This window comes from Girardinichthys multiradiatus, chromosome 21, assembly GCF_021462225.1.
Source record: "Girardinichthys multiradiatus isolate DD_20200921_A chromosome 21, DD_fGirMul_XY1, whole genome shotgun sequence".
In the NCBI taxonomy this organism is placed as follows: Eukaryota; Metazoa; Chordata; class Actinopteri; order Cyprinodontiformes; family Goodeidae; genus Girardinichthys; species Girardinichthys multiradiatus.
The window spans coordinates 16,543,145-16,570,779 of record NC_061813.1 but is presented as its reverse complement, the minus strand read 5'-3'; the positions used below and the strand labels follow the sequence as shown (position 1 = coordinate 16,570,779).

At 39.6% G+C, this 27,635-nt stretch overlaps 1 protein-coding gene and 1 long non-coding RNA gene across 3 annotated transcripts in view; one reads left to right on the top strand and one right to left on the bottom strand.

Moving 5' to 3' along the window:
- The window catches only part of LOC124858506 (B-cell receptor CD22-like), a 41,177-nt gene that overhangs the window by 2,028 nt on the left and 11,514 nt on the right, over positions 1-27,635 (bottom strand). The window contains exons 5-7 of the mRNA XM_047350575.1: positions 6,649-6,906; positions 5,954-6,032; positions 5,823-5,853 (exon numbers count right to left, since the gene is read on the bottom strand). Of these exons, the coding sequence (XP_047206531.1) occupies positions 5,823-5,853; positions 5,954-6,032; positions 6,649-6,906 (368 nt within the window). The remainder of the gene's footprint in view (positions 1-5,822; positions 5,854-5,953; positions 6,033-6,648; positions 6,907-27,635) is intronic.
- LOC124857622 lies at positions 13,979-17,363 on the top strand. Of its 2 annotated transcripts, XR_007035635.1 has the most exons (3): positions 13,979-14,316; positions 14,581-15,169; positions 17,265-17,363. It is a non-coding gene; the product is annotated as an uncharacterized LOC124857622 (long non-coding RNA). The 2 variants fall into 2 exon arrangements; XR_007035634.1 differs by lacking the exon at positions 14,581-15,169.

The following is a 27,635-nucleotide window of genomic DNA, read 5'->3' as shown; positions in this document are numbered from 1 at the left end:
CTGAGCTCCAGCAGTTTTGCAAGGAAGAATGGGCAAGAATTTCAGTCTCTCGATGTGCAAAACTGATGGAGACATACCCCAAGTGACTTGCAGCTGTAATTGCAGCAAAGGATGGCGCTACAAAGTATTAATGCAAGGGGGCCGAATAATATTGCACGCCCCACTTTTCAGTTTTTTATTTGTTAAACAAGTTTGACACATCCAATAAATTTCATTCCACTTCACGATTGTGTCCCACTTGTTGATTCTTCACAAAAATGAGAATTTTATATCTTTATGTTTGAAGCCTGAAATGTGACAAGAGTTTGACCGGTTCAAGGGGGCCGAGTACTTTCGCAAGTCACTGTATGTTTATCGGTTTATGAGGTGGGAAGCTCTGCAGGGAAGGGTAAATGAAACCTTTTTGAACTGCCTGCTTGAATGCAAATTTAATGATATCTAAGATGAAGTAAATTATTTAGTACAAATGGTTTTGTAGAAGACACATCTAAAAAAATATCACCAAACAAACAAAATAGTGGTTAACATGATGAAGAGACTTGACACTAGAAAACCACAGGTAGATTGTATTATGAATCCTGAAACACAAAATAAGCAAATTCCTCTTTTTACTTCTCTTTTTTCTCAGCATTTATACAACTGTCTGTTTTACATAACACTACTTCTCTGTGGCACACTCAATCTGCCTCAGATGTGGGAAGTTATAAAGAAAACTACTTTGCATCTGTAGATGTTGTTAAGATATGTACTTTATTTAAGTGCATATTGTTTTCTGACAATTTTTAACACCAACTACATCTCGTACTCGTACTCCAACTCATTTTCTTCAGCTTCATCCGGGACCAGGTCTTGGGGGCAGCAGACTCAGTAGAGACACCCAGCAGTCCCTCTCCTCAGACACCTCCTCCAGCTTCTCCAGGGGGAACCCAAGGCGTTCCCAGGCCAGCCGAGAGCCAGTCCCTCCCGTGTGTACTGGGCTGTCCCCTGGGCCTCCTCCCAGAGAGACGTGCCTGGAACACCTCCCAAGAAAGGCGTCCAGGAGGCTTCCAGTATAGATGTCCGATCCACCTCAACTGGCTCCTCTCGATGTAGAGGAGCAGCAGCTCTACTCCGAGACCCTCCTGGATGGCTGAGCTCTTCACCCCATCTCTAATGCCCCTTTTCCATTGGCTCGATTTGGCCCTACTCGACTCCACTCGGCTCGCTTTGCGATTGATTCCATTACAGTTTTTTCCGTACCGGTACCTAGTTTTTTGGTCCCTGCTCCTAAGCAGGTCCAACCAGGGCTGAGTATGGACTACATGTGATGTGACCAGACTGCTTTTCAGTGAGGAGGAGAAGTGAGAAGGTTTTCGTTGAGACGGTGCAGGGAAAAGTTAATAAAACTCAAGAGTAATATTAAGGACCACAGTGGCTGGTTAAACATGTAATTTTACCATTTATGGGACAGAAAAGAAGAAGGACAAATCACCTTTCTAAATTACATGCAGGCAGAGCACTGTAAGTAATAACATCCTAAACCTGCTGATCACACATAACCACCCTGAAACAACGTGTTTGGTTCGGACATTTATTTATGGTCCTTTAGCGAACCAGCGTCTGCAGGAGGAGGGAGCAGGCAGAGAGCAGCTGCCCTTAATCAGACTGCCTACCTCAGATCAAACGGGAGAAAAGCCCTGGTGAATCCGTGGAGCACGAATATCCAATCTAAAAGTAACTTCACACGGTTTTGCTCTTTAAAGTCCTTGTGCTCGTTATTGCCATTGCTGAAACAAAAACTTTTTCATATAGCCAAAAATTGTAACTTCTTCAGGCAAACTTAGAATAGTTTCGACTTGGTGCCGGCAATGCGGACCAAACTTCTGCTCCTCCCTGTACAGAGACCGGGTGGCCTCTAATAAAGGGCCCCAACTCCATATTCCTGGAGCACCCCTCACAGGGCACAACGAGGGACCAGGTCCACAAAACACATGTGGACCGGTTGGGCAAACTCCCATGTACCCTCGAGTACCCTGCAGAGGGTGTAGAGCTGGTCCAGTGTTCCACGGCCAGAACGAAAACCACATTGCTCCTCCTGAAGCCGAGGTTTGACTATCGGTCAGACTCTCTTCTGCCAATACCCTGCCATAAGCATTACCAGGGAGGCTGAGGAGTGTGATCCCCCTATAGTTTGAACACACCCTCAGGTCACCCTTCTTTTGAAGGGGGACCACCAGTCCTGTCTGCCAGTCCAGACGCAGCCGATAGGATTCCTTCAGCTTGACAGCATCCCTTACTGCCAGTGTCCACCACCGGGTTCGGGGATTGCCGCTGCAACAGGCACCGCAGACCTTGCGGCCACAGCTATGGGCAGCAGCATCGACAATAAATGCGGAGAACATGGTCCACTCAGACTCTACGTCTTCAACCTCCTCCCCTGGAATCTGGTCAAATCTCCCCAGAGGTGGGAGTTGAATACATCACTGGCTGAGTGATCCGCCAGACGTTCCCAGCAGACCCTTACTATGCGCTTGGGCCTGCCAAGGTCTGACGACACGACAACAAAGTCGATCATCGACCTCCTGCCTAGGGTGTCCTGGTGCCAATTGCACTAATAAATACCCTTATGCTTAAACATGTTGTTCATTATGGACAATCAGTGACTAGAACAGGAGCCCAATAACGGAACACCACTTGGATTCAGATCGGGGAGGCCATTCCTCCCAATCACGCTTCTCCAGGTGTCACTGTTGTTTCCCATGTGGGCGTTGAAGTCCCCCAGCAGAATAAAGGAGTCCCTGGAGGGGCTCTATGCAGCGACCCCGACAGAGACGCCAAGAAGGATGGGTACTATGCACAACCGCTCGGCCCATAGGCCGAAAAGAGTCAGAGCCCTTTCGACAACCCGAAGGCACAGGGATGCGACCCTCTCATCCACTGGGGTAAATGCCAACACGAGATGGCAGAGCTGGAAGGCAACAAGCAAACCCACACTAGCTCACCGCCTCTCTCCACGGGCCATCCCAGAGTAGAAGAGAGTCCAGCCTCTCTCAAGGAGATGGGTGGCACAGCGTGGGCTCTGGAACTCACCATCAACACCAACAACATATTAACTCAAAATTGCGAAGCTTTGTATTCTTTTATTCACGAATCAAAATAAATTGTAACATTTAAATGACACATCAATTGTTGATTCAGTAATTATTGCAGATGTTTATTCATCAAAAAAAACAACAATAAAGTTCTCACATGTATTAATATGTATTCTGCACGACTGAACAACGTTTATATAACATACTTACATGCCTGGATGAGTCAGGGAAATAACACATAAAAAAATCACTTTATGAAATAACAGATATACAGGCAGACCTTACGTGCGTTGCTTACATTATGTTAATATTCTGTGTGAAAAGACATTTACACATACATTTATACATACATAAATTCATCCATCCTTCTAGCCAGCCAGAGGACACACAGGACCAACAACCATATATACCCCACCTATCGCCTGTAGACTGCTGGAGATAGGCACCAAATGGTTTTTAATTGTGTTTTAAATTAGGTCACCTCACAGTACCTGTACTTTCATTGTGTTTTTATCATACAATGACAGTAAAAAGCACTCTGATTTGATCTGATTCACATTTCTTCCCTCAAATATACAGCTTTTTTTGTTGTTGGTCATTTTCAGCATAATGGGGTCATTAATCCAACACTGTAAGAATTGTACAGCAAAATAATTGCAAAAACAGTTTCTTTTGAAAAAAAAAAAATGTGTGGGTTCCATTCTGACTAGGAGATATAGGCGCATCTCACTACACGAGATTATTATTGAAAAGTTCATTTATTTCAGTAAGTCAATTCAATAAGTGAATTTACACACAAACCGATGTTTTAAAGCCTTAATTTCTGTAGGTTATGATGATTTTCTGTTAAAGCTAAAGAAAGCACAACATTTCAGTTGAGAATATTACATGCAACCAATAAACAAATTTTTAATACAGAAATTGTGGACAAAATTAAAGTGTTCTTAAAACCTGTTTCAAGGTTATTTTTAAAACGTACTTCTCACCTGACAGACAAGCATTCACAGAACACATTTTCTAATTCTTATTTACCTTTAGTATTCTGCACAGAACCTAAACCCAACTCAACAACTACAGGTCCTTCTCAAAATATTAGCATATTGTGATAAAGTTCATTATTTTCCATAATGTCATGATGAAAATTTTACATTCATATATTTTAGATTCATTCCACACTAACTGAAATATTTCAGGTCTTTTATTGTCTTAATACGGATGATTTTTGCATACAGTTCATGAAAACCCAAAATTCCTATCTCACAAAATTAGCATATTTCATCCGACCAATAAAAGAAAAGTGTTTTTAATACAAAAAACGTCAACCTTCAAATAATCATGTACAGTTATGCACTCAATACCTGGTTGGGAATCCTTTGGCAGAAATGACTGCTTCAATGCGGCATGGCATGGAGGATATCAGCCTGTGGCACTGCTGAGGTCTTATGGAGGCCCAGGATGCTTCGATAGCGGCCTTTAGCTCATCCAGAGTGTTGGGTCTTGAGTCTCTCAACGTTCTCTTCACAATATCCCACAGATTCTCTATGGGGTTCAGGTCAGGAGAGTTGGCAGGCCAATTGAGCACAGTGATACCATGGTCAGTAAACCATTTACCAGAGATTTCAGGTCGTGCTGAAAAATGAAATCTTCATCTCCATAAAGCTTTTCAGCAGATGGAAGCATGAAGTGCTCCAAAATCTCCTGATAGCTAGCTGCATTGACCCTGCCCTTGATAAAACACAGTGGACCAACACCAGCAGCTGACACGGCACCCCAGACCATCACTGACTGTGGGTACTTGACACTGGACTTCTGGCATTTTGGCATTTCCTTCTCCCCAGTCTTCCTCCAGACTCTGGCACCTTGATTTCCGAATGACATGCAGAATTTGCTTTCATCCGAAAAAAGTACTTTGGACCACTGAGCAACAGTCCAGTGCTGCTTCTCTGTAGCCCAGGTCAGGCGCTTCTGCCGTTGTTTCTGGTTCAAAAGTGGCTTGACCTGGGGAATGCGGCACCTGTAGCCCATTTCCTGCACACGCCTGTGCACGGTGGCTCTGGATGTTTCTACTCCAGACTCAGTCCACTGCTTCCGCAGGTCCCCCAAGGTCTGGAATCGGCCCTTCTCCACAATCTTCCTCAGGGTCCGGTCACCTCTTCTCGTTGTGCAGCGTTTTCTGCCACACTTTTTCCTTCCCACAGACTTCCCACTGAGGTGCCTTGATACAGCACTCTGGGAACAGCCTATTCGTTCAGAAATGTCTTTCTGTGTCTTACCCTCTTGCTTGAGGGTGTCAATAGTGGCCTTCTGGACAGCAGTCAGGTCGGCAGTCTTACCCATGATTGGGGTTTTGAGTGATGAACCAGGCTGGGAGTTTTAAAGGCCTCAGGAATCTTTTGCAGGTGTTTAGAGTTAACTCGTTGATTCAGATGATTAGGTTCATAGCTCGTTTAGAGACCCTTTTAATGATATGCTAATTTTGTGAAATAGGAATTTTGGGTTTTCATGAGCTGTATGCCAAAATCATCCGTATTAAGACAATAAAAGACCTGAAATATTTCAGTTAGTGTGCAATGAATCTAAAATATATGACTGTTAAATTTTCATCATGACATTATGGAAAATAATTAACTTTATCACAATATGCTAATATTTTGAGAAGGACCTGTATAAGCCTAAACAAAATAAAGTTAAATGATTACATTAAATCTAAAACTGCCAAAGGTATGTAAAATGTTATCTTAGTTATCTTACCTTTGTCAGTTTCTTGAAGAATCTAAACCAGCTATAAGTGAAAGAGATTAGATTTATATTACCAAATATTTAACGTCACCATATAACAGGTGTCAGGCAGCAAAGTATCAACTCATAGAAAACTGCCTCACCATTCAAAGATGATGATTGCACTGCAGAGCATTACTAATCCCAGGATCTTCACTGTGATACAGACACCAACTCCAGACACTAGATGAAAACAATATTTCATGTTAAACATCTAAGAGTAAAACTAAGTTGATAGTTTGTCAGAGCATTTGTGCACAATTTAAGTACCTGAACCTAAATCATGCCTTAACATAGAATACTTTTAGTGATTTAGTATTTGTCTACATTTCAGTGAGTTGTTTAGATTTGTTTGAAATAAAAATCTTACATGGTGCTAAAAACAAAAATCTTAGAAGGATCCAAAAAGAACAGCTTGTCAAGATTGGGTTTTTTGTCTGTGTTTATCCTAAATTTCCAAATTTATAATATCTGATTACCAAGAGTATTTGCAGCTACACAGTAACACGTTTGTTTGTCTGTCATATTGGTCATTTATAAACCTGCCCCACAAAAAAATGAATGGCCCCATGTTTGCTGTTACTGAACCAGATGAAGCTGCTGAGGGAAGAATTGGATCTGTTGGAGCAGCTCAGCTTCAACCAACTAACATGAAGAATTAATAGTTAAATGGACTCAGTTAAAATGTTTTTGGAACATCACACCATGTGGTCTTTATAACTCTAGTAATATGGCCTAAGAGGAAAGGTTGTTAGAACATCAAATGATGTGGTAATTCTGAATACCAGTTATTAATTACCTCCAAAACTAACAAGAATCACAGATGATCTCTGCTGACCTCGATCATTTTTGGCCACACAGTAAAACTCTCCACCTTCAGTGACACTGAAGCTGTAAACCTGCCCCACAGATACATTAATGGCTCCATGTTTGCTGTTCCTGAACCAGGTGAAGCTGGCAGGAGGCTTGGCTCTGCTGGAGCAGTTCAGCTCCACCCAGCTACCTGCTGAAACCAAACCTGATGGACTGATGGATGCTGAGGTGTTTCTAGGAGCATCTGAGGAAAATGGGACACATTAAGTTTATTGATCAAAAACAGCTGAACCATGACATGCTGACAGGATCACTTACATGAAACACTGAGAGTCACTGCTGTCTCTGCTGTCTTGTTTCCTCCATTTACAGGATATCTGGCAGAACATCTGATGTTGTATCCATCATGTGTGTCTGACAGAGTGATGTTCTCCTGGATTTTAGTTGTAAAGGTTCCATCTGTGTTTTTCTCTGTTTGTCTGTGAGAGTCTTGTTGGAGATTCCAGGTGAGTTCAGGAGGTGAGTGTGGACAGGGAGTCAAAGCTGAGCAGGTTATAGTGACAGACTGATGCTCCTTCAGATCACCACCAGAGATGCTAATGCCGGGACTCCAAGGAGAATCTGGGGTTTTACATTAACAGTAAAACACAGTAAATAGTCTGAAATGATTTCACAGTTCACTCTGTCACAACCTTTAACTGTTTAAAGCCTCCAGGTGATTGACCTTTTCGACCTTTGTTGAGGCTCAGAATTATTGTGAACATCTCACAATAGTGAGGTGTTCTCGGTTTTTATTTAGGGCTTCTGTCCCAATGAGATTAAACATTCATTCATGCTACAACATTTACTGTAGAGTCAATGAAATAGTTGTGTGAAACCTGGCTGTAAATTTGTTCTGAAACTATCAGAAGCACCAGAAATAACTAAAGAGTGAGATATATAAAGTATAAAAAACTAAATCTTTCAAACTGATGTTCAAGAAAACTTTGTCTCTTCAGGTTGTGTTTCTCCCTCCTTCCAAACTTACTGACATGGTACCACAAACCACACTGGACTATAAGATCCACTTAAATATACAGTAAATATATAATATACACATAAACTGGTAAAGGGCTTAGTAAGAGATGGTTTTATTACTGGTGGAAACAGTTGCTAATAATCCTTTGAAGTTAATGTCAGGGAGCAGTTAATAAAAGACAAAGCTAGAAAAGTATTTCTGTAACTTTGTGGAGTTGAGTAGAGTAAAACTCTTACCTTCAACTGTTATCTGAAGCGGATCAGAACAAGCTGTTCCCTTGTAGTCACCATTCTCGATTCTGAGGAAGTATTTGCCTGCTTGACTTTTATTTACATCAGAAAACAGAGAGGTGCAGTTTTTCTGACTCAAGTTTCCGGTAATTTCTACTACATTTGTGCTAACCCCATTATTTATGTTATAAATATCATTTCCATCTCTAATCCATGCTCCACGGGTTTCTTTACTACTGTCAAATACTGTGCTTCCTGGTGCAGCTGTGAAGCTACATGGGACGTTCAAGCAAGATCCGCTCAGTGCTGCAGTCGGCTTTGGTGTAGTAATGGTGACGAGCGGTGTTCTCCCATCACAACTATTAGCATAAATACCTGTAAAAACAAACTAAAGATGAAAACAATGTGGAGCAAAGTCTTCCTACAGAGAAAGTTTATGATCCACTAACTCCAGTTCATCTGCAGCATGTTACATGTGGAGCCTTTAAACAATATCAAGATTTAATATTTCAGACTAGAAATAATTCATGTGATGTTTCTAAATGAAAGAAAGTAAACAAACAGCTCACCTGGAAGAAAGAAGACACTCAGTAACATGTTGACTGTGAGCATGTTCTCAGACAGAGCTGCCATGAGATTCTGATAGTCCTCAGACTGGAAACATAATGAAAACAGGTCAGTAAAACCAAACTAAGATATTCAGGTTAGTACAGCAGGATACTTTGCAGCTTAAATACATTGTCCATTTAGGTAAGGTATGATTGACATGTTCTGCAGAGTGTGTGAAAGATCATGCTTGACGCATCAGATCTGCTCCAGTTGACTCCCTGAACTACCTCACAGGTGTCAACTCAAGAAGAATTTTGAAGGTAAATTGAACATGAATTTAGTACAAAGTTTCCCCAAGTGTTTTTTCAACTCAGAGTAATTAAATATTTTCAAGGCTAAAAATGTTATTGTAAAAGTAAAGCTTAGTAAAACTTTCTTACCAAATCAATTTAAACCCAAAAGTGACATCTTAGTTAATCAGGTAATTTGAGAATATAATTCAGCAGAAGATTAAATAACCATCTTCTCTGTTCAAAAGCCATTGTCATGTAGAGGTGGGTGGTTATAGCTTCCTTCCTTCTTTGATGAACGAGGATTAAAGAGCATTTTCTGCTCATCCATATGTCCATGACTCATTTCTTATCACAAAAATTATACCGTTTTTTTATTTACTGTCTGTTCAAAAAGCCTAAAGAGTAAAGCATTTTTCAGTAGAGGTTTCTGAGTTTGAATATTTTGAGGTGAAACAACATTGATAAAATAAATAAAGTAAAATACCATGTAATAAAGGCAAGGGACGTTTATTAGAATTTGTACTAAGGATTATTCAAATTGCATTATAGCAATAAAAGGAACAGATAAATAAAATACTGGATTAAACAGACAAATGGAGCCTCATATTTCATCAAAACACAAGAAGAGAAAAACGTCAAATGACATAATGTTAAAAATCAAATCTATGACTTAGCAGAAATCATAACACAAATCTTTTTATGGGTAAACTCCAGTAAATAGGAATATTTTCAGTCCAGATTTAAAAGGAGCAAAAGTGTTTTTGCACATCTCAGGTTTTCAGGCAGTTAGGTTCAGACCTGGGGGAGCACATTAACTGCTACATCATCTTTAAAAAAAATAAAAAATAAAAATATCAAATACCAAACATCAAAATTATTTATTTTAAAATATAATACAAATAGTCAATAGATTGGCTGCCATATTAAGGATCCTGCAGAACTTCCAACTTCTATTTACTTCAAATGCTCCTGATTTTCTCAGTACGTATTACTGAACCGAACCAGTTCACATGATACCATTTCTGTCTGCTATGTCCATTGTGAATTATCAGACATGAAAATATATGGCTTTAGATTAGATCAAGCATCTGTTGTAATAAATAAAGTACACAATGAACACAGAAGTTTCAGTCTACCAGCAGCAGGCAGACATACTTCTAATCTGACTGAACTTCCTTTTTTGGGTTCAGAAGCTCAATTATTGCCATTGCTAATCTGCAGGGGCTCCAACAGCCACTTACCTCCAACCTTGTTTGCTGCTTCTCTGACATATAAGACTGTCATGATTCAACTAAAGAGGACTCAAACATAGAGCACAAAAGAAAACAGGCTTTAATGATAAAAATAAGGTGTACTTACAAAAAATAGTCTTGCACAAGGAAGTGAGAAAGGGAAACACTGAAACAGGACTAGGTAAGAATTTGACTGATGAAAAAATGGTGAACCCAGTGAAGAACAAAGAGAAGTGTTAAGTATATATACTCAGGCAGGGGTTGAGAAATGACAGACAAGCCAGATGAGCAAATCAGATGAGATTAATTGCAGCTAAGGCGGAGAGTGGAAGACAGCAGCTGAAGGAGGGAGGCGGCTAATTAACATTAAAGGAGCAGAAACACAGAGAAACCTAGGGAAGCATCAAACAGAAAACTAAGAGGAAAATATCTCTACATGTCTGAAGAACGCTAAAAGACAAAAGAATGAACAAATACAAAACACCTGATAATAATTAGAATAAGGAAATAACTTAAGAAAGCAAGACCTAAAGAGCATAATAAACTGCAAAGAAATGGTCAAAATACATACATTAAAGAAAATTGAAGCCCAAACGGAATAACATTGCCACACCTGTGTGAATAATGTTAAGCAGATGTAAACAAAAAGTAAGCAGTGAAAATGATCAGAAGCCTCATTGGGATGCAGTTTATATCTTTGAGAGTATGCACCCATACGACTGGTGATTTGTGTATACTGTTCTATAAGAATAATTTGTTAATTAGGTTTGTTGTTCAGGACATTTTCTTTTAGCTCTTTTTATTTAATAGAAGATAGGGCTAACAAAATTTTTGCCTTGGATTGGTGACTTTTAATATTTAGTTGTCTTTCTCTAACCTGATCTCCACATCATAAATTAATGAAATACAAGACTGGAGTAATGATAGAACGATAAATTTCATTTGTTACCAAATATAGTTTAGGCTACAAGTAAAGGCCTTTGAGCCTATTGGTTAGGCTTACAGGGCAGCATGTGGCCATAATATTCTATGTAATCTACTAAAATGAGAAGCTGTTATTATATTAAAAATCATCATTACAGTTAATTCATTCACTAATGTTTAGGCGGGGGGCTATGTATGGAATGCACGTTTAACACATAACATATTATATTATTTGAAAAGAACCCTTTTAACCTTTAAACCCTTTAGACCATGGGGGATTTATGGTATTGTGGGCTCCTGGGCCCAGATGTATAAGAAGCCTTTCATGTATAACTCTGGTCATCCATACATTTTTGTGTATGGATGACATTAGGAAAAATAGCCTACAGTTGTATAAAAAGACACTTCACCAAGCTAGAACAGCTTATTTCTCATCATTAATAGAAGAGAACAAGAATAATCTTAGGTTTCTCTTTAGTACAGTTGCTAAACTTACACAGAATCATAGCTCTGTTGAGCTATCCATTCCCTTAGCTCTCAGCAGTCATGACTTTATGGGATTCTTCCAAAATATCAGAAAAAAAAATCAGATAATGGACTTGTGTCTTTACTCGTCCTATTAGATCTCAGTGCTGCATTTGATACAGTCGATCACAATATTTTTTTAGAAAGGCTGGAATATGCTGTAGGGATCAGGGGAACAGAGCTAGGCTGGTTTAAATCTTATCTGTCTGACAGATTCCAGTTTGTTCATGTAAATGATAAATCATCTTTAAACTCCAGGGTTAATTGTGGAGTACCACAGGGTTCAGTACTTGTGCCAATTCTCTTTATTATATATATGCTTCCAATAGGTAAAATTATTAGGCAGCATAGAATAAATTTTCACTGTTATGCTGATGATACTCAGCTTTACTTATTCATGAATCCTGATGAGCCCAACCAGTTAGATAGACTACAAGCATGTCTTGAAGACATAAAAACTTGGATGACTTTAAATTTTCTGTTTCTAAATTCAGTCAAGACAGAAGTTGTCATCTTTGGAACAGAGTCTTTAAAAAAGAACCTGCTTAGTCAATCACTTAACCTGGATGGCATTAAATTGACCTCCGATAAAAAAGTAAAAAACCTTGGTGTTATTTTTGACCAGGACATGTCATTTAAATCCCATATTAAACAGGTTTCTAGAATTTCCTTCTTTCACCTCTGGAACATTGCCAAAATTAGAAATATCCTGTCCAGGAGTGATGCTGAAAAACTAGTCCATGCATTTGTTACTTCAAGGCTGGACTATTGTAATTCGTTACAATCAGGATGTCCACAAAATGCAGTTAATAGCCTTCAGCTGATTCAAAATGCTGCAGCAAGAGTTCTGATGAAAATTAAAAAGAGAGATCATATTTCCCCTACTTTAGCTTCCCTTCATTGGCTCCCTGTTAAATCTAGAATAGAATTTAAAATATACACATAAACTGGTAATGATTTAGCTCCATCATACATCATAGATTTGATTGTTCCATATGTTCCTAACAGAGCACTTCGTTCTCAGACTGCGGGTTTAGTGGTGGTTCTTTGAGTCTCTAGAAGTAGAATGGGAGGCAGATCCTTTAGTTATCAGGCTCCTCTCCTGTGGAACCAGCTCCCAGTTTTAGTCCGTGAGGCAGACAACCCGTCTACTTTTAAGGCTAGGCTTAAAACTTTCCTTTTTGATAAAGCTTATAGTTAGAGTGGCTTAGGTTATCCTGAGCTATCTATGTAGTTATGCTGCTATAGGCTTAGGCTGCAGGAGGACATAATGACCACTTTCACTCTCTTCGCTACATTCTCACACTTCTCTCTAATTCTGCATTATTTGCTGTTATTTCAGTTTTTAACTTTAGGTTCTCTCTCTTTTCTCTTCCTAGAAGCTACACCGGGCCTGATTATGTATCTACCTGTGACACCTTTCTGGAGAGGGGCATCGTCCAAGCTTCTGGGAACAATTTAATGCTCACACTCTACCGATGATCCACATGGCCCTGTCTTTCAGTGTTTAACCCTTTCTCTCTCCTAGACATGGCAATTGACTGAGCTTTTACTGTAACTAATTATATGTGCTCTCTTTCAGACTCTAACCTTGAAAACTGGCTCAGAGTTTATCTGTTCATTCTTTCTAGGTGAAACGACTAAAGGAACTACATCCATTAACATTTACTTTTCCATCCCATAGAAAGTACTCCTGGATCAGTGCTTCTTTGTTCTTTTTGTGTCTCTGCTCTGTTCTTTCAAACCCTCAGTCGGTCGTGGCAGATGGCCACTCACACTGAGCCTGGTTCTGCTGGAGGTTTCTTCCAATTAAAAAGGGAGTTTTTCCTCTCCACTGTCACCACATGCATGCTCAGTATGAGGGATTGCTGCAAAGTCAACGCCAGTGACTGTCCACTGTCTTTACATGCTCATCCGGGAGAAGGGAATGCTGCAAGTCACTGACTGGATGCAATCTGCTGGGTTTCCTTAGACAGAAAAACTTTTTATCCAATTTGAATAAATAACTGAATCTGACTGCACTGTTCAATGATTAGGATTAATTGGAATGTATGTACCTGACTTTTGTGAAGTGCCTTGAGACAACATGTGTTGTGAATTGGCGCTATATAAATAAAACTGAATTGAATTGAATTTTCATCAAGATGGGGTCCGAGAATATGCTTTTCCAGGTGAATATTTTGAAAAATAGCCCTTTAAGTGATAGATTCTGATGACTTTTGAGGATGTTAAGGGACAATGTCTAGACAGGAAATGGACAAACCCAATGTGAGCCTACACATAAGATTCTTGTGACAGTGTGAACTTTTATTTTTAGTTTTTGCATCCTTGTTATGAAACCGGACCAGTACATTTAAATTCTATCCACACCATCGTCCGTGGCTTCATCCATGGAGAGTGAAATGAACATCCCGCTCTTGTCAGGCCACGGAGCTGAGTGCAACAGGCAGGTACAGCTGCACAGGTGTCCTTCATCTGGAGCAATCAAAGAGGAGCTTGAAATACTGCTGAGACTTTGGAGGAGGTGTCAGATTGTTAACTCAACTCAAGTGGTTGCTGTCAGCTGGGCCCTGCTCTGGATTACCTTCAAGGTCCTGTCTCGCGTCCCGCTGGTTGAATGAAAGCCTTCGTCATGGATAACCCGCCGTGGTTCCGCCTCCTAACAAGTTGGTAAATACTTCAATGAATTTACCACAGCCCAAGGATCTCCCTGGATCCACTGAACCAGATCATAGATTCATTCCTCGCTCTATGTGCTTTGCCTGTCCACCCTACAATGCCTTACACCGACTGGAGAAACCTGCTCACGCCGCATGCCGACCTGCCGAACTCAGCCTCCGCAGTTTGCTCACTCCTCCCCAGCCTCAACATAATCACCAAAAAGTAAGCATTACTGCATCTTCATTAATCCTCCTCTCTCTCATAGTGAGCCGATTCCAGAAATCTGAAGGCTGTGGAGTCCTGTTCCTGTCAGAAAACTCCATCTCAATAAACTTGTTAAAACCAATTCTGATTCTGAGTTGTGCTGCACTAGAGTCTCCTGGTTCTGGGTTAAATATGACAGCTCTTTAACTTTTCAGAGTTCTTTGAAACTCTGGTGAGATACCATGCATCCATCCATTTTCTATATCTGCTTCTTCCATACAGGGTCACGGGGGAGCTGGTCCCTATCTCCAGCCGTCTACGGGCGAGAGGCGTGGTACACAATGGACAGGTCGCAAGTCCACAGCGCAACACGGAGTCACACATTTTATACATGAAAATATATAGAAGACATTTTTTGCATATACAACAATTGTTGAGGTCACACCCGCCATTTTGGTCAGATAAATGACTGTATGACATAGCTCAACAGGCTTCGAAGCTTTGATGTCATAAGAGCTTATGAAAAGCATGGGAAACAATCTTTTAACTGCCATTTCCAGCTGTAGTGAACCGCTACGCTCGGGACTGATTTACTTTTTCTCAACACTGGCCATTCCTGGAAGAGCTTGACAAAGCTAGAAATCTTGCTGGGATAAGAAGACCAGGAGATTTACTTTACCAATCAAAGACCATCAGACACAACCCAGGCACAAGTGAAACCCACAGTGGTTTTGTTTCCAAGGAGACGACTTTCCTCGTTTTTCAGTCGACTGCAACGGTTCCTCATATTTTCCCTGTTTTGGATGGATGAGAAGTTTAAAGTTTTTGAGTTGATGGCGAATGTGGGACACTCTGATTCCCCCCTGTCAAAGTAATTTCGTTCTTTTTTAATACTAAATCGGATAGGTCTATTTAGAGGTCTGGGCAGGGTGATGTGTAGTTAAGGTGAATTAGGATCACCACTAGTTAATCCAAGGCATTAACTTGTTGCATGCAATATTAATTGAAGTGTTTTATGCTGAACTGTTTTGATATGCTGTCTGAATATTGTGGAAGCGCAATGAGCGGTTGCGCTCAAGCTTGGGAGCGTTGTTCGTCCTGCTGATTATCAATCAGCTAGGAGTTACAGCTGAACTTTGGAAGTTTTTCATGCGAAACAGACTGCAGCCTGGACCTCGTGGCCTGGCCACTCCATTGTTTGTTCCATTACTTTATTACCCTTACGGTTTTTCCACCAAGTTCCCGCCTTAGAGTTTTACAATCCTTTGTTCGAGGTTTGGGGCTATCAGCTGCTAGTGGCTAATGGAACAGCTCCTAGATGCTCTGCGTCTGGGGCGTGGCCCTACCATTCTACCAGCTGATAGCTGCTGTCTAGAGGCACACGGAGAAAAGCTTCACCGTCTAGTGGTTTTGTTCATCTTTCCAAGTTCATCTAAATTGTTGTGTTATTCTAATTTATCCTAAGCTGCTGGTTTGATCTCCATCTACCCTCAGCACACAAGCTTATTTTAATTATCAGTGAACTATTGGTTTAATACATTTTCACATAGATAAAGAGACAGTGTTTGTTTTGTGTAAGAGTGATTATCTGTCAGGATAAGGTTAGTGTGCCACCATTCAGTAAAACGGTTGATAACACAGAGAAATTTGGCGTGGTTTTGGTTTATAATGATCAATTATTATTGATAATTAACTAATTGTAATTATTAAGTCCTGTGAGCCCAATAATCGCATCTGATTTTTATTCGTAAGAAAAAATGTTTGGTTACAATTTATTTCCTATAAATTCTGATTCTTAATTATAATTTTTGATAAATATTTATAATCAATAATCCTAACTCTTACATCAGTACAAACATTATTAGTATTCTCTTTATTTATTTATTTTTTTCTATTTATGTATTTATTTTTTAGCGTTTTTTTATTTTTGCTCATTTGTTCATTATGGAAAATCTGTGACCAATACAGAAGTCCAATAACAATACACTGCTCGGATTCAGATCAGGGAGGCCTTTCCTCCCGATCACGCCTCTGCAAGTGTCACTGTCATTTCTCACGTGGTCGTTGAAGTCCCCCAGCAGAATAATGGAGGGGCACTATCCAGTACCTCTGACAGGGGTGCCAAGAAGGCCGGGTACTTGGCACTACCGCTCGGCCTGTAGGCCGAAACCACAGTCAGAGACCTGTCCCCAACCCAAAGTTGCAGGGATGCGACCCTCTCATCACTGGGGTAAACCCCAACACGATACGGCTGGGCTGGGGGGTAACAAGCAAACCCACCCCAGCCCGCCAACAAACCAGTTTAATATGATGTAAATTACTTTTTTACAATTTTTTACCTTATATTTAAAATAAAATGTCAGAATTTGCACATAAATATTTTTTTTGATTTCATCATTTTCACAAGATAAATAACATTATGATTAATTTAAGACGTACTTAGGTAGACTTTTTACCTAATACTATTTTTGTTGGGGCTTGGGAGCAACATGTCCACCAGAGGTCCCCCTCGAGCCGCAAGGTGTACTCCTTCCACAGGTGTCCCTGATCTTCATCTGATTGTGGATGCCTTGGAGGAGTACTTAGGAGCCAAGCTACCAGTCTGTCGACGCCAGAGTGTTTTGCCCATGTGGTAAATCCCTAGCCAAAGTAATTCTTGCCAGACACAGAGTGTGTGTTCTAACCAGTACCTGTTTTTCCTGCTTCCTTCTACCTGTGAGGTGTGGGCAGATTTATTTATCCAGAACCTTGTTCTAACCTGGATTACATACTAACAATTTGACCTTGGATTTTCTTCATTTTGGCTGTTTGGCTCCCTAAGACCCCCTGGACTCCCAACCTCCACTGTAGCCTCCTGGGACTGCTAACCTACCTGAGACACTTGGCTTTTTATATTGTTTCTGAAAAGACCTTCCTTGAGTAACTCCTCTCTCTCTCTCTCTCTCTCTCTCTCTCTCTCTCTCCAGTGAAGCCCAAGAAGCCATTGTACCCTCCCGTGGTTGTCTGAACTAATAAAACCCTGAACTTAAGCTTGTGCTGTGATAATAAACCTTTTTCAAACTTTATTTGCTCCTGAGTGTGTTTTGCATTTGGGTCAGACAATTATCTAAAGAGATGACAATTTTACTCCTACTTGATTGACGTTTTTCTCATTTGAGGCCTACTATCCAGTTTTAGTTCACTTTATTTAAAGAGCGCCAATTCACAACATGTTGTCTCAAGGCACTCTACAAAGGCAGTTCAGTGGAATCATACAGATTCCAAGTCAAGTACATATATTCCAATTGATTTGAGTAATCAAACAATGCAGTTAAATTCAGTTTATTATTCAAATTGCTTAAAACGTTTTCTATCTGAGGAAACCCAGCAGATTGCATCAGTTCATAAAAATTCAGGAGGAGTGAATGGTGCTAGTCACTGTGACTGGCATCATTCACTCCTCCTGAATGAGCATATAGCGACAATTTTTACTTCTGTTTGAGTAAAATTATATTGAAGTGATTATCTTACTTGAGTAAACTTTCTGGTTACTCTACACACTTCTGCACATATGTCAAAAAATCTTATCTTAATATTTTCAAATAGAAAGGGAATTCCAGTTTTATGCATTTAATGAAGATTTTCAATTTAAATCTAGCAATAATATATTTAAAACCCCAGTACTGATTTCTTACTTCATTTGTCAAAAAAACAATAAATCTCACACATCTATTACATACAAGAAGTGCATAGGAGTAGGACGGAATGGAAAGCAGTGCACAGTATCAGACCGATCGTATCCAGATGACAATGTAAAAACAAAACAAAATTGCAGGACATTCACAGTGTACATCACATTGATTGGTTGAGGATTCAAATGAGAAAAGTCAATCTTAAGGCATAATACTGATTGTTTAATAAAGCAACTATATCCACTCCCATTCTGAAGTCCATTTCAATTTAAATGTATCTGATGAGCAGAAATAATATGATCAACTTAGGTCTAAGACCGTTTGTTATATACATGTGAAAAGAATGAACAGGCAACACAAATAACCCCTAGATGTAATGTAGGGGACCTCTCTATTTAGACGAAAGAGCCATCCATAGCCAGACAGACCAGATTGGGATGGATGTTTTTTCTGTATCCCGATTATATCATAAGATTATCTTAAGAGCCATCACAATAATCGATGCATATCAGAAGGGGAAGATCAGGGCAAAAAATAAGCATAAAAATCCTGCCGTGTGAACCAAGCATTATCACTTCCTTCCCTCTCTCAATTCTTGCTTTTAGGCAATATATTTTGGGGTGGGGGTGGGTTTAGGCTTATCCTATTTACTTGTAAAGCCACCTTGACCTCCAGGCATATCTCAGAAGTCCCCTCATTTTCTATCTTTCCTTTACTATTAGGCCTGGTATGCATTAGCAAATAATCAATTAAGAAAACATGTGGCAAAGAACGTCTCTCACCCCGTTTCCACCAACGCAGTTCGAAGCCCGGTCCAATTCCCGAACATGATTTAGAACTCAAGCTATCTATTTGCAAGGGAACATGGAGCATTAGAGACCTGAGGGGAGTTTTTAAGGGAAGAGAAGAGAATAAACGAAAACATGGACGAGGAGCACATGGTGGGACTCCAAAATCAGTTAACTAAAAAATTAGAAGAATCTGGCTCAGTTCATCAGCTCTCTGATCAGTTCATGTTCGAGGGCAGAAATAAAGAAACCCACTGACATATTAGCAATTAATACAAAAAAATTTGGAATGCAGGCAGTTTCAAATCACCTAGGCATGAAGACATCAGCTGTACACAGTTGTCTTCCTACTAGATGTCAGGAGCGTCTGCAGTCAGAAGTTCTGACTTGGTGCTTATTTAATGCACTCAGATGTTATTGAGACCAAGACAGAAAGCAAAATCTTTACAAGGACTCATTTTTAGTCCAAACATGACAATATGTTTAGCTGATAAAATTATACACATTTACAGCCCATAGTGCCTCAGCAGCTCACCTCAGTTGTGGAGCACGATAGTTAAAACAAAGTGATGCCACACGGTGATTAATGCTCCATTTTGTCATAATTTAACATGATCAAATATGTAGATGTTAAATATTTTACATAAATTGTTAATGGTTTTGATTCCAAAAACAGCCATAGTGTGTTTTTTAAATAAAATAATTGAATGACTTCCTCTAATACTGTCGTTCTACACTTTGTGCAATCAAAAAGTCCCACCGAAATACTACATGCCACTACCCACTCATCCTAAATCTGCACTGACAAAAAACAAACCCCACACTTTAACTATGATAACATGACAACAGACAAATCAAGTCTATGCATATCCGGGGCGGAATGTGTTCCATATAATCACATCCCGCTCCACCTAACCTGACAATGAGTTAAAAGGAGAAGACAAAAAAATACTTATTTGCACACCGCTAATGCGCAACTACGCGCAGAGCCAGAGACAGACTCTATTCTGGAGAAGTCCAGAACAGCAGTTTACTCCAGGTCGACCTTCCTCCTTCGTTACCTGAAAAGTTACACTGAGCGCCTCAAACAGGGCGCATTTCAGAGCAATCGCGGAGCCAACCAGAGAGTAGGAGCCTGGTGGGTGTGTGTTCAGGAACAGGTGGATGCCGAACGGTATAAAACCAGCCGAGACAGAGAACTGGTACAATTTGTCCTATAATATTTTAATTTTAAATTACCTATAAATTGTCTTATTGAAATCTAAATATTTTGGATTTGGGCTAAAGCCACCAATGTTTTGAGACCCTAAAAACACCCCTGGTGAGCTCTGTGAGCAGCACACTAGTCAAAACTTAAAAAAATGGTGTAATATACCTGCAATGCCACTAGAAAGCACTTTGAAAAGATTCAAAAAAGTCAGCATTAGAAACAGTACTATGCAATATGCCATTGTTTGTTATCTTCTATGGGTTTTAAACTGGTTGGCAATTGTTATGCTGTGTGCATCAATTTCTTCTGATTGCAGTCATACTGCACATTTGCCAAGGCTTCCCCATACAGGAAGATAAGGTTTTTTCCTGTGTACACGACAACGGAGGCCGGGATGTTCAAATTGTGCCGTGTTCAGCGAAAACATGCATAGTTGTGTTGTACATGAGCTTTAGAAATGCAACAAAGCATTTTTGTTTTTTTATTTTTTATTTTAATCATAATTGTTTTGTGTGCAAATGGCCTCAAACAACATGCGGCTGATATCAAGTATTGAACATGTCAATGTTATCTTTCGGTAAACATTTTTTTTAATATTTGAAATTCAAACAAGTTACTGATAACCCAATGCAAACATACAAAGAAATATAAACAAATTGGCCATAGATTTGTCATATATCGTTAATTCTGAGGAACAAAATGCAAATGGCAGAAATAGGAACAAGGAATCATGGTAAGACCAACAGAAGAATCCAGCAATTAACATCAAAACCAGTGAGCTTAAAAACTAGATACGTCCAGTCAACAGATACATAAAGTGGTATGGTACAGGAAATAACTATTAAACAAGTGAAGAAAATGATGTCAGTGAAAATTGTCAGTATTTAGAGAGCATTCCAGCTGCTGTGTGCAAATCAGTATCTGCTGGTTTAATATTAGCTGAAGGCCTAAAAAACCCTTTTCTCATTATAGAATGGTACGGTTGGCAAAAGCAAAGAAACCTTCACATAAAATTCTTACTGTTACAAAACATTCAGATGGCAAAGGTTACAGCTGCATTTTCAACCTCTGGATGTTTCACTAAGCACCATTGGAGTTATAATTTAGAAGTTGAAAGAACATAATTTCACTATAAAACCAGCCACAGCCTGGTGCCCCTTGTAAGACAAAGTGTTACCCTTGAAAATAATAAGCTATTGTCATACCACTAGACCTGAGCACAGGTTGGTTTGTATGTGTGTAGTTTTTTGTCCTCTCTCTTACCTCTCCACTAGGGTGGCGACAGGCGGGTACTTCCACACAGCTGAGAACCATCAGAGGTAATCAAGCAGAGTGCTTTCAAGCGACTGGAATCTCGAAGGAGGCGTCAGATTGTTATTCTGCCCAGAGTGACTGGATTCCGGTCCAAATCCTGGTTCTGCTCAAGGAACCCCACAGTGTTTGCCGGACCAAGCGCCTCCTTCCTCCTCCAGAAAAGAACTGCTTCTGGAGATTACCCACCTCCCTATCAGCTCTGGAATCAGCCTTTCACCTGCCTGTCCACCATCCAACATCCCATCCAGTTGACTGGAAAGTAAGAAAGAGAGAACCCCAATCACCACACAACAGCAACCTCTCCTGGCAAACTCCATCATCATGGTGTGAATTACCTGTTCCCCTGGACACATCTACAGACCTACAGAACAGTAAGACTATATCTCTTCTACCCATGATTCAGCTCCTACTCAAGACCATCTTATTTACCTACCTCTGTCCCTCAGTAAATTGGCCCATCCAAGCCAGAACCCAAAACGGCCACACTCTTGGTTCTTGTGACCCAATAAAGCCGTTAAACCTAAGTTCTGCCTCTTGGTTGTTGCCTGCACCAGAGTCTGTAGCAATGACAGTTATGGAATGAACCGCAAAGGCCTCTATAAACTTTCAGTGTGGAAAACTACAACAGTGAAGACTAAGCATGTTGAAGCTTGTTTAAAGCTTGCTGCTTTCTTTGTATGTTTGTATTTTTAGGGCTGTTTCCGACATCATTTTTGAAGTCTTTTTCTAATGGTTTGGTACGAGACCCTAGCCACTTTTACACAAAAACCCCAGGATTTATTTTACAATGGTAAAAGGACTTGCAGGGAATTGTGTACGTTCTTTTTCCATTGCTCAAACAGGCCACGGACCTTTTATTTAAATCAGACTAATGTATTGAGAAGTTGCAAAAAAAACTGCTATGCACTTTCAGTCCAGCAGATTACATTACTCATTGACTCCATTTATTAGGCAAACTCACATCAGATAACTACACAAAAATGTTTTTAGTTAAGATTTTAATTACTCACTTATTTACCTCACTATGCCCTTGGGCCTGCCAAGTCTGTCCGGCTTTCTCCTTTTCCAGCGGATCTGCCTCACAACCAGGTGGTGATCATTGGACAGCTCAGCCCCTCTCTTCAGACTGTGCAAAACATGTGGCCGAAGGTCTGAAGACACAACAACAAAGTTGATCATCGACCTCCTGCCTAAGGTGTCCTGGGGAGGGTATTCCTCTCGATCACGCCTCCCCAGGTGTCACTGTTGTTTCCCACGTGGGCATTGAAGTCCCCCAGCAGAATAATGGAGTCCCAGGGAGGGGCACTATGCAGCAGCCCCGATAGGGATGCCGAGAAGGCCGGGTACTCCGCACTACCCCTCAGCCCGTAGGCCGAAATGACAGTCAGAGGTGCAGGGATGCGACCCTCTCATCCTCTGGGGTAAACACCAAGACCACGAGACGACTGAGCTGGGGGCAACGAGCAAACCCACCCCAGCTCAGCACCTCTCTCCATGGGGCACTCCAGAGTGGGAGAAAGTCCATCCTCTCTCAAGGAGACTATTTCTAGTTGACTACGTCTAGTCGAACCCAACTATTTCTAGTCAATATCTCTCGACCTCCTGTACAAGCTCAGGCTCCTTCCCCCACAGTGAGGTGACACGTCCCTAAAGCCAGCCTAAGCATCCGTAGATCGGGTTGCCAAGGTCTCCACCTTTGTTCACTGCCCAATTCTGATTTTTTTTTCAGCATTATACCACATATTATGAACGAATATGTCAATTATTTCAAGAGTTATTCTTTAGAATCCAGAAGAAATATGTTAGTGATTGAGCATACAATGTGAAATCCATTTCCACATCTTTGTAGCTGTCCTCAGAGATCCTTTGAGCATCTTTTTTGCAGCCAGTGATGAAACATTGTCTTAGCTGCACTCTGAAAATTCAGCAATATTTAGCCTATGCTAAGATGCTAAACAAGAACAACGGTGAATACTCCACCCTGTTTTCAGAATCCGTTTTTAGTATTTTTTCTGTTGTGCATCTTGCTTAAATTTGGCTCCAGCTTTAGACTGACCTCCTGCAGCAAAGGAGGGGGAAGAGCACGAGAGATTGGGCTGGAACTGCTGAGGAGCTAGCGCAAAGCGCGTTTTGGAGCCCGACATGTCTGCCCCAAGCAATCTACAAATAAACCTGTTTGAGGCAAAACACTGTGCTAAATAGACATTGGAATATTCATTCCAAATCATCCTATATAGTGAGATATCATTATGTCTCTGGGTCTGACATTATGCATTATGGGCCTAGTAGTTTCATCATAGCAACAGAATGCAGCAAAGGACAAAAAGGAGAAGAGGCAATAGAAGAACCAATTCATAAGAGAGCAGATGAATTTCAGATCTAAGCAAATGTAATTTAAGACCCATAATAGAAAAACTTAACATTTGTAAGACATTTTAAGGCCTTTAACTTGCTAAACTCATGACTTTTTATGGCTTTTCAAATCCTCGTGAAGACCCTGCTTGTGTGTAAAATCATACCATATTAGTCAACATTTGTACAAGAATAAGAGTCAACAAGTGTTTGTATACTAGGTAAGATAAGAAGAATATGATAGTCTCTGATTATTTGCCTTTCATCAAGATATGTTAGCTGTAGAAACAGGGGAGTTGGGAGCCCTCTTTATCTGTTCTTTAGTCTGCACTCAAACAAATGATTCACGGGGTTAGTAGGTACAGCTCAAAATCTAGAACTTTTTCAGCATGTAAAATTACTTTTGTTACATTAACACGTAATAATGAGTTGATAACTTAATGTAATACGTTGGTCCGCATTAAATATAGAAAACAATCTTAACTCAATAATATGTTGATTTTGAACAGACATTTCTGCCTTAACTTAACGTAGAAGTGTAATCAGTTATTACAACTTAAAAATCTTGTAAGTGTCCGGTTAAAGCTGAGTAGGTGGACATGCCCGGGCTTGTTCAGCAGATAGACCATGCTTGTTAGAAGAAACGTGTGGAGCAAGAAAACTGCCGTTTTGAAAACTTCCAAGATTAAGTAAGTAGTAAATCTTTTTTTATTCAGTTAACTTTGAACAGCTATTTACTCTGTCAGCACAAAGAAAAGTCAAAATTTTTGGAAAAAATTGAATGATTTACCTCAATAAATGGTGGTAACATTTAAGTTAGACTTCTAGCTAATTGGTGTCGCCATTCGGCCATAACATTAAGTTGTGTTTTATGGTGGCAGCCAAATTGTGTTTTTGGTTCTGAATTTTAGTAGCAGTAGTTTTACATGTATAAACACTAGACATTGCTTAATTATTGATGAAGTTTTTACCACCAAAAACTGTTAGCTGCTAGCTCAACTGTTGTAGGTGACTTGCGGTTTGTTCATCGAGCCACGGCGGCAGCAAGGGCAGTCAGGCACATGCCAACACCACAGGAATGCTCTTAACATTATTTAGTTGTCTAGTTGTTTTAACAGCATTTGAGTGTGTAATCGACTAAAGCCAATTTCTTTATAGTAGCCTAGTTAGCAAGCTTGTTTTTCTTCCTTAATATTCAAAAAGGTTTAAATAAATTTGACTGTATTGCTGATGTGGCACAAGTTGTAGGGAGTTTCTTCTGAATGACCTAAGTAATTTAAACAGAGCCTAGCTAGTTTTTAAAATGAAGTGGATCTGTAAAATTTGCAAATTTGAAACACAAAGAAAGAGAGTTCTCTTAAAGCATTATAGACTTAGACATGGCCATGGTGGAGAATCTCTCCCTTGTCTTTATTGGGAATGTTATTGCTCATTTAAAACATGGGGCAGCCTATGAACCCATCTGTCAAGAAGTCACTCGAGCCATGAGACAGTGACATTGTCCACTGTACTACTGTTAAATGTATCTAAATAATTGATAAAATAATTGTAGGTGGCCAGAAATGCATTTCAAAATTTATTGTATTATTGTTTAGTCTCCTAGATGCATTAAAAGGCAGCTGTTTGCACAATTTGTTATAATGGAATACTATGTCAGATAATAGTAAAATAGGCAAATACCTGAATGTAATTAATACCAGTAATTGATGTAATTATGTAATGTAATTTTGATGTAATTATCAAATACACATCTTTCTGGACAAGCAGTTCAACATTGTTTTTCTTATTCACAGGACAATTCTATGGAGACAAGGAGGGAGATTGCCATCTGTTGCTTAATGCTGTATCTAAGGGAAAAGGAGGAAGAACTCTTGAAAGAAGAGGTAAATCAAACACCACTGTACTTGACACCGATAGAGATGTTGTTTTTCCTACTGATCATTGTGGATGGCAGGCACTAACAAAATGACACCACACTGAGACAACAAAAGTGAAACTACATAAAAACAGGAAGCTATTTACATAAAGTAGCCATGTGCCATTTTCCAACCCACTACAAACCCTAGAAACATTCCAATTAATTCTGTCCAACCAGGATGGTGACGGGAATGGTACGGATGAACTGATGAAGATTGTCACAACACGAGGTGGTTCTGATTCTGCCCATGCAAAGATCGTCCTAGAGGGAACAGAGGTCCTAATAGATGTGGATATTCTCAGAGCCTGCGCTTTGCTGATGGGGCTGATAAATGCACTCAACCTCAGCTACCCAAAACAACTGAAAAATACATTTGAAGTGTTTCAGAAAATATTCCTTGAGCTGGATGATCTGATAGCCAGTCCTAAGGTAATGTCACAAAAAAATAAATTGTACTAAAGAAATTTGAAAAGTTTGGCTATCCTCAAATTATTGAGGAAATGTTGCACTCTCGTTTGTAATGTTTGTACTGTACAGTAGATGTTAAGAGTTCAGTAGAAAATAATGCACTTTTAATAATGTGAAGAGTTCATATCGGTCTGATCAGCATTATTGTCAAAATGTCGGGTCTTTTGAGAGAGTTTTACCAGGCTGTTTTATGTAATTTCTGTCATTTACTGTTTTTGTGCTACTGACATATCAATATACATTAATGTTTGAATAAACAGTTTGATCATTAAGCTGGAAATTGTAATTTATTCTGACCTAGATGAAAAAGTCATTAGTGCTAAAAAAAAATTAGGTAGGTAGGATCAAAGGAAAATAAATGGGTTAGATTAACTAAAATAACTATTTTTTATTAAATGAAAATTAAGTTGGTTCAACTTAATCAAGCTTGTACAGGACAGAGCAAAGCATGTTGCCTGTACTAAAGTAATTGAGTTTGCTTAACTAGAAAAGTCTTGTGGTATTTACTCAATATTGGCTAAGTTGTAATAACTTAAAAAGATCTATGCAAATTGTTACATCAGTTTTTTTATGTTGAGCCAGCACATCATTTCTTAGAGTGTGGGGTCCTCTGCATGCTTAAATTATGGGCATTAGTTGAACAGTTTCCCGCCTCTTTCACCTGTGCATATGCTGTTTTCTTTCCTGCACTAAGAAGTAGGATGCTCCATGAAGGAGTTCATGTCCTCAAAATAATTAACATTTCCACCAACCAACAAAAACAAGACAAGAATATTGTACTTGGCTGAAATCCAAGCAGATCTCGTTATAGTTATTCATAACTAACTCCATTCATTTCTTGGATCAATTTTTCCTCAAGGTGTAAATAAATAATTTGCCCTTCAAGTTCTAACAGGACTTTTGGAAGATTTGTACATAAATTATCATTGCTTAGTTTAAAAAAGTTGTTTATCCTAAATTATTTATCATTAAGACATTTTCATTTATTTAGTTTGGTGAACTTTGATAGAAGTAGTTTCAATCCTTTTACATTTATCTTCAGTGTTTTATAAACTATTAACAGAATTGTTATCTTGTCTTAGAGTTGCATTTATGTGGTCGCTTTGCAGACTGAGCAGGAACTTGTGTGTGTGTGCGGGGGAGTTCTGGGAAGAGGGCTTTTCGCACCCCATACAATCTTCGTGTCCTTGAATGCCACATGTGGATGTGTGTGCTGTATCAGTATCTGGATAGAACCAGTTTTATTCAGTAGGACTTGTATTTGTGAAACTGTGTAGCCACACCCACAATGCTGTAACATGAGTGTTTTTTTTTCCTTTCTTTAATAAAAGGCTGTGACACAGGGCAGCTCCTCTGAGAGAATGGACTCTCTCTCCCTGGCCAGCCAAAGATAACTTTGACTCGCTTGTGTCTTCATTGCATACCTTCTCTGAGTTTATCAGTGTGTCTAACTCTGACAGGTCCTAAACAGGCATTCTATTATGATTTCATATTTTTGTCGAATATTGTTTTAGGACATTTAGTTGACAAAAACTAGACTAAAACTAAAATGACTACAGATGACTAAAATCAAAAGGCTCAAGAATAAATAGATAATACTGTAAATTATTTATTCG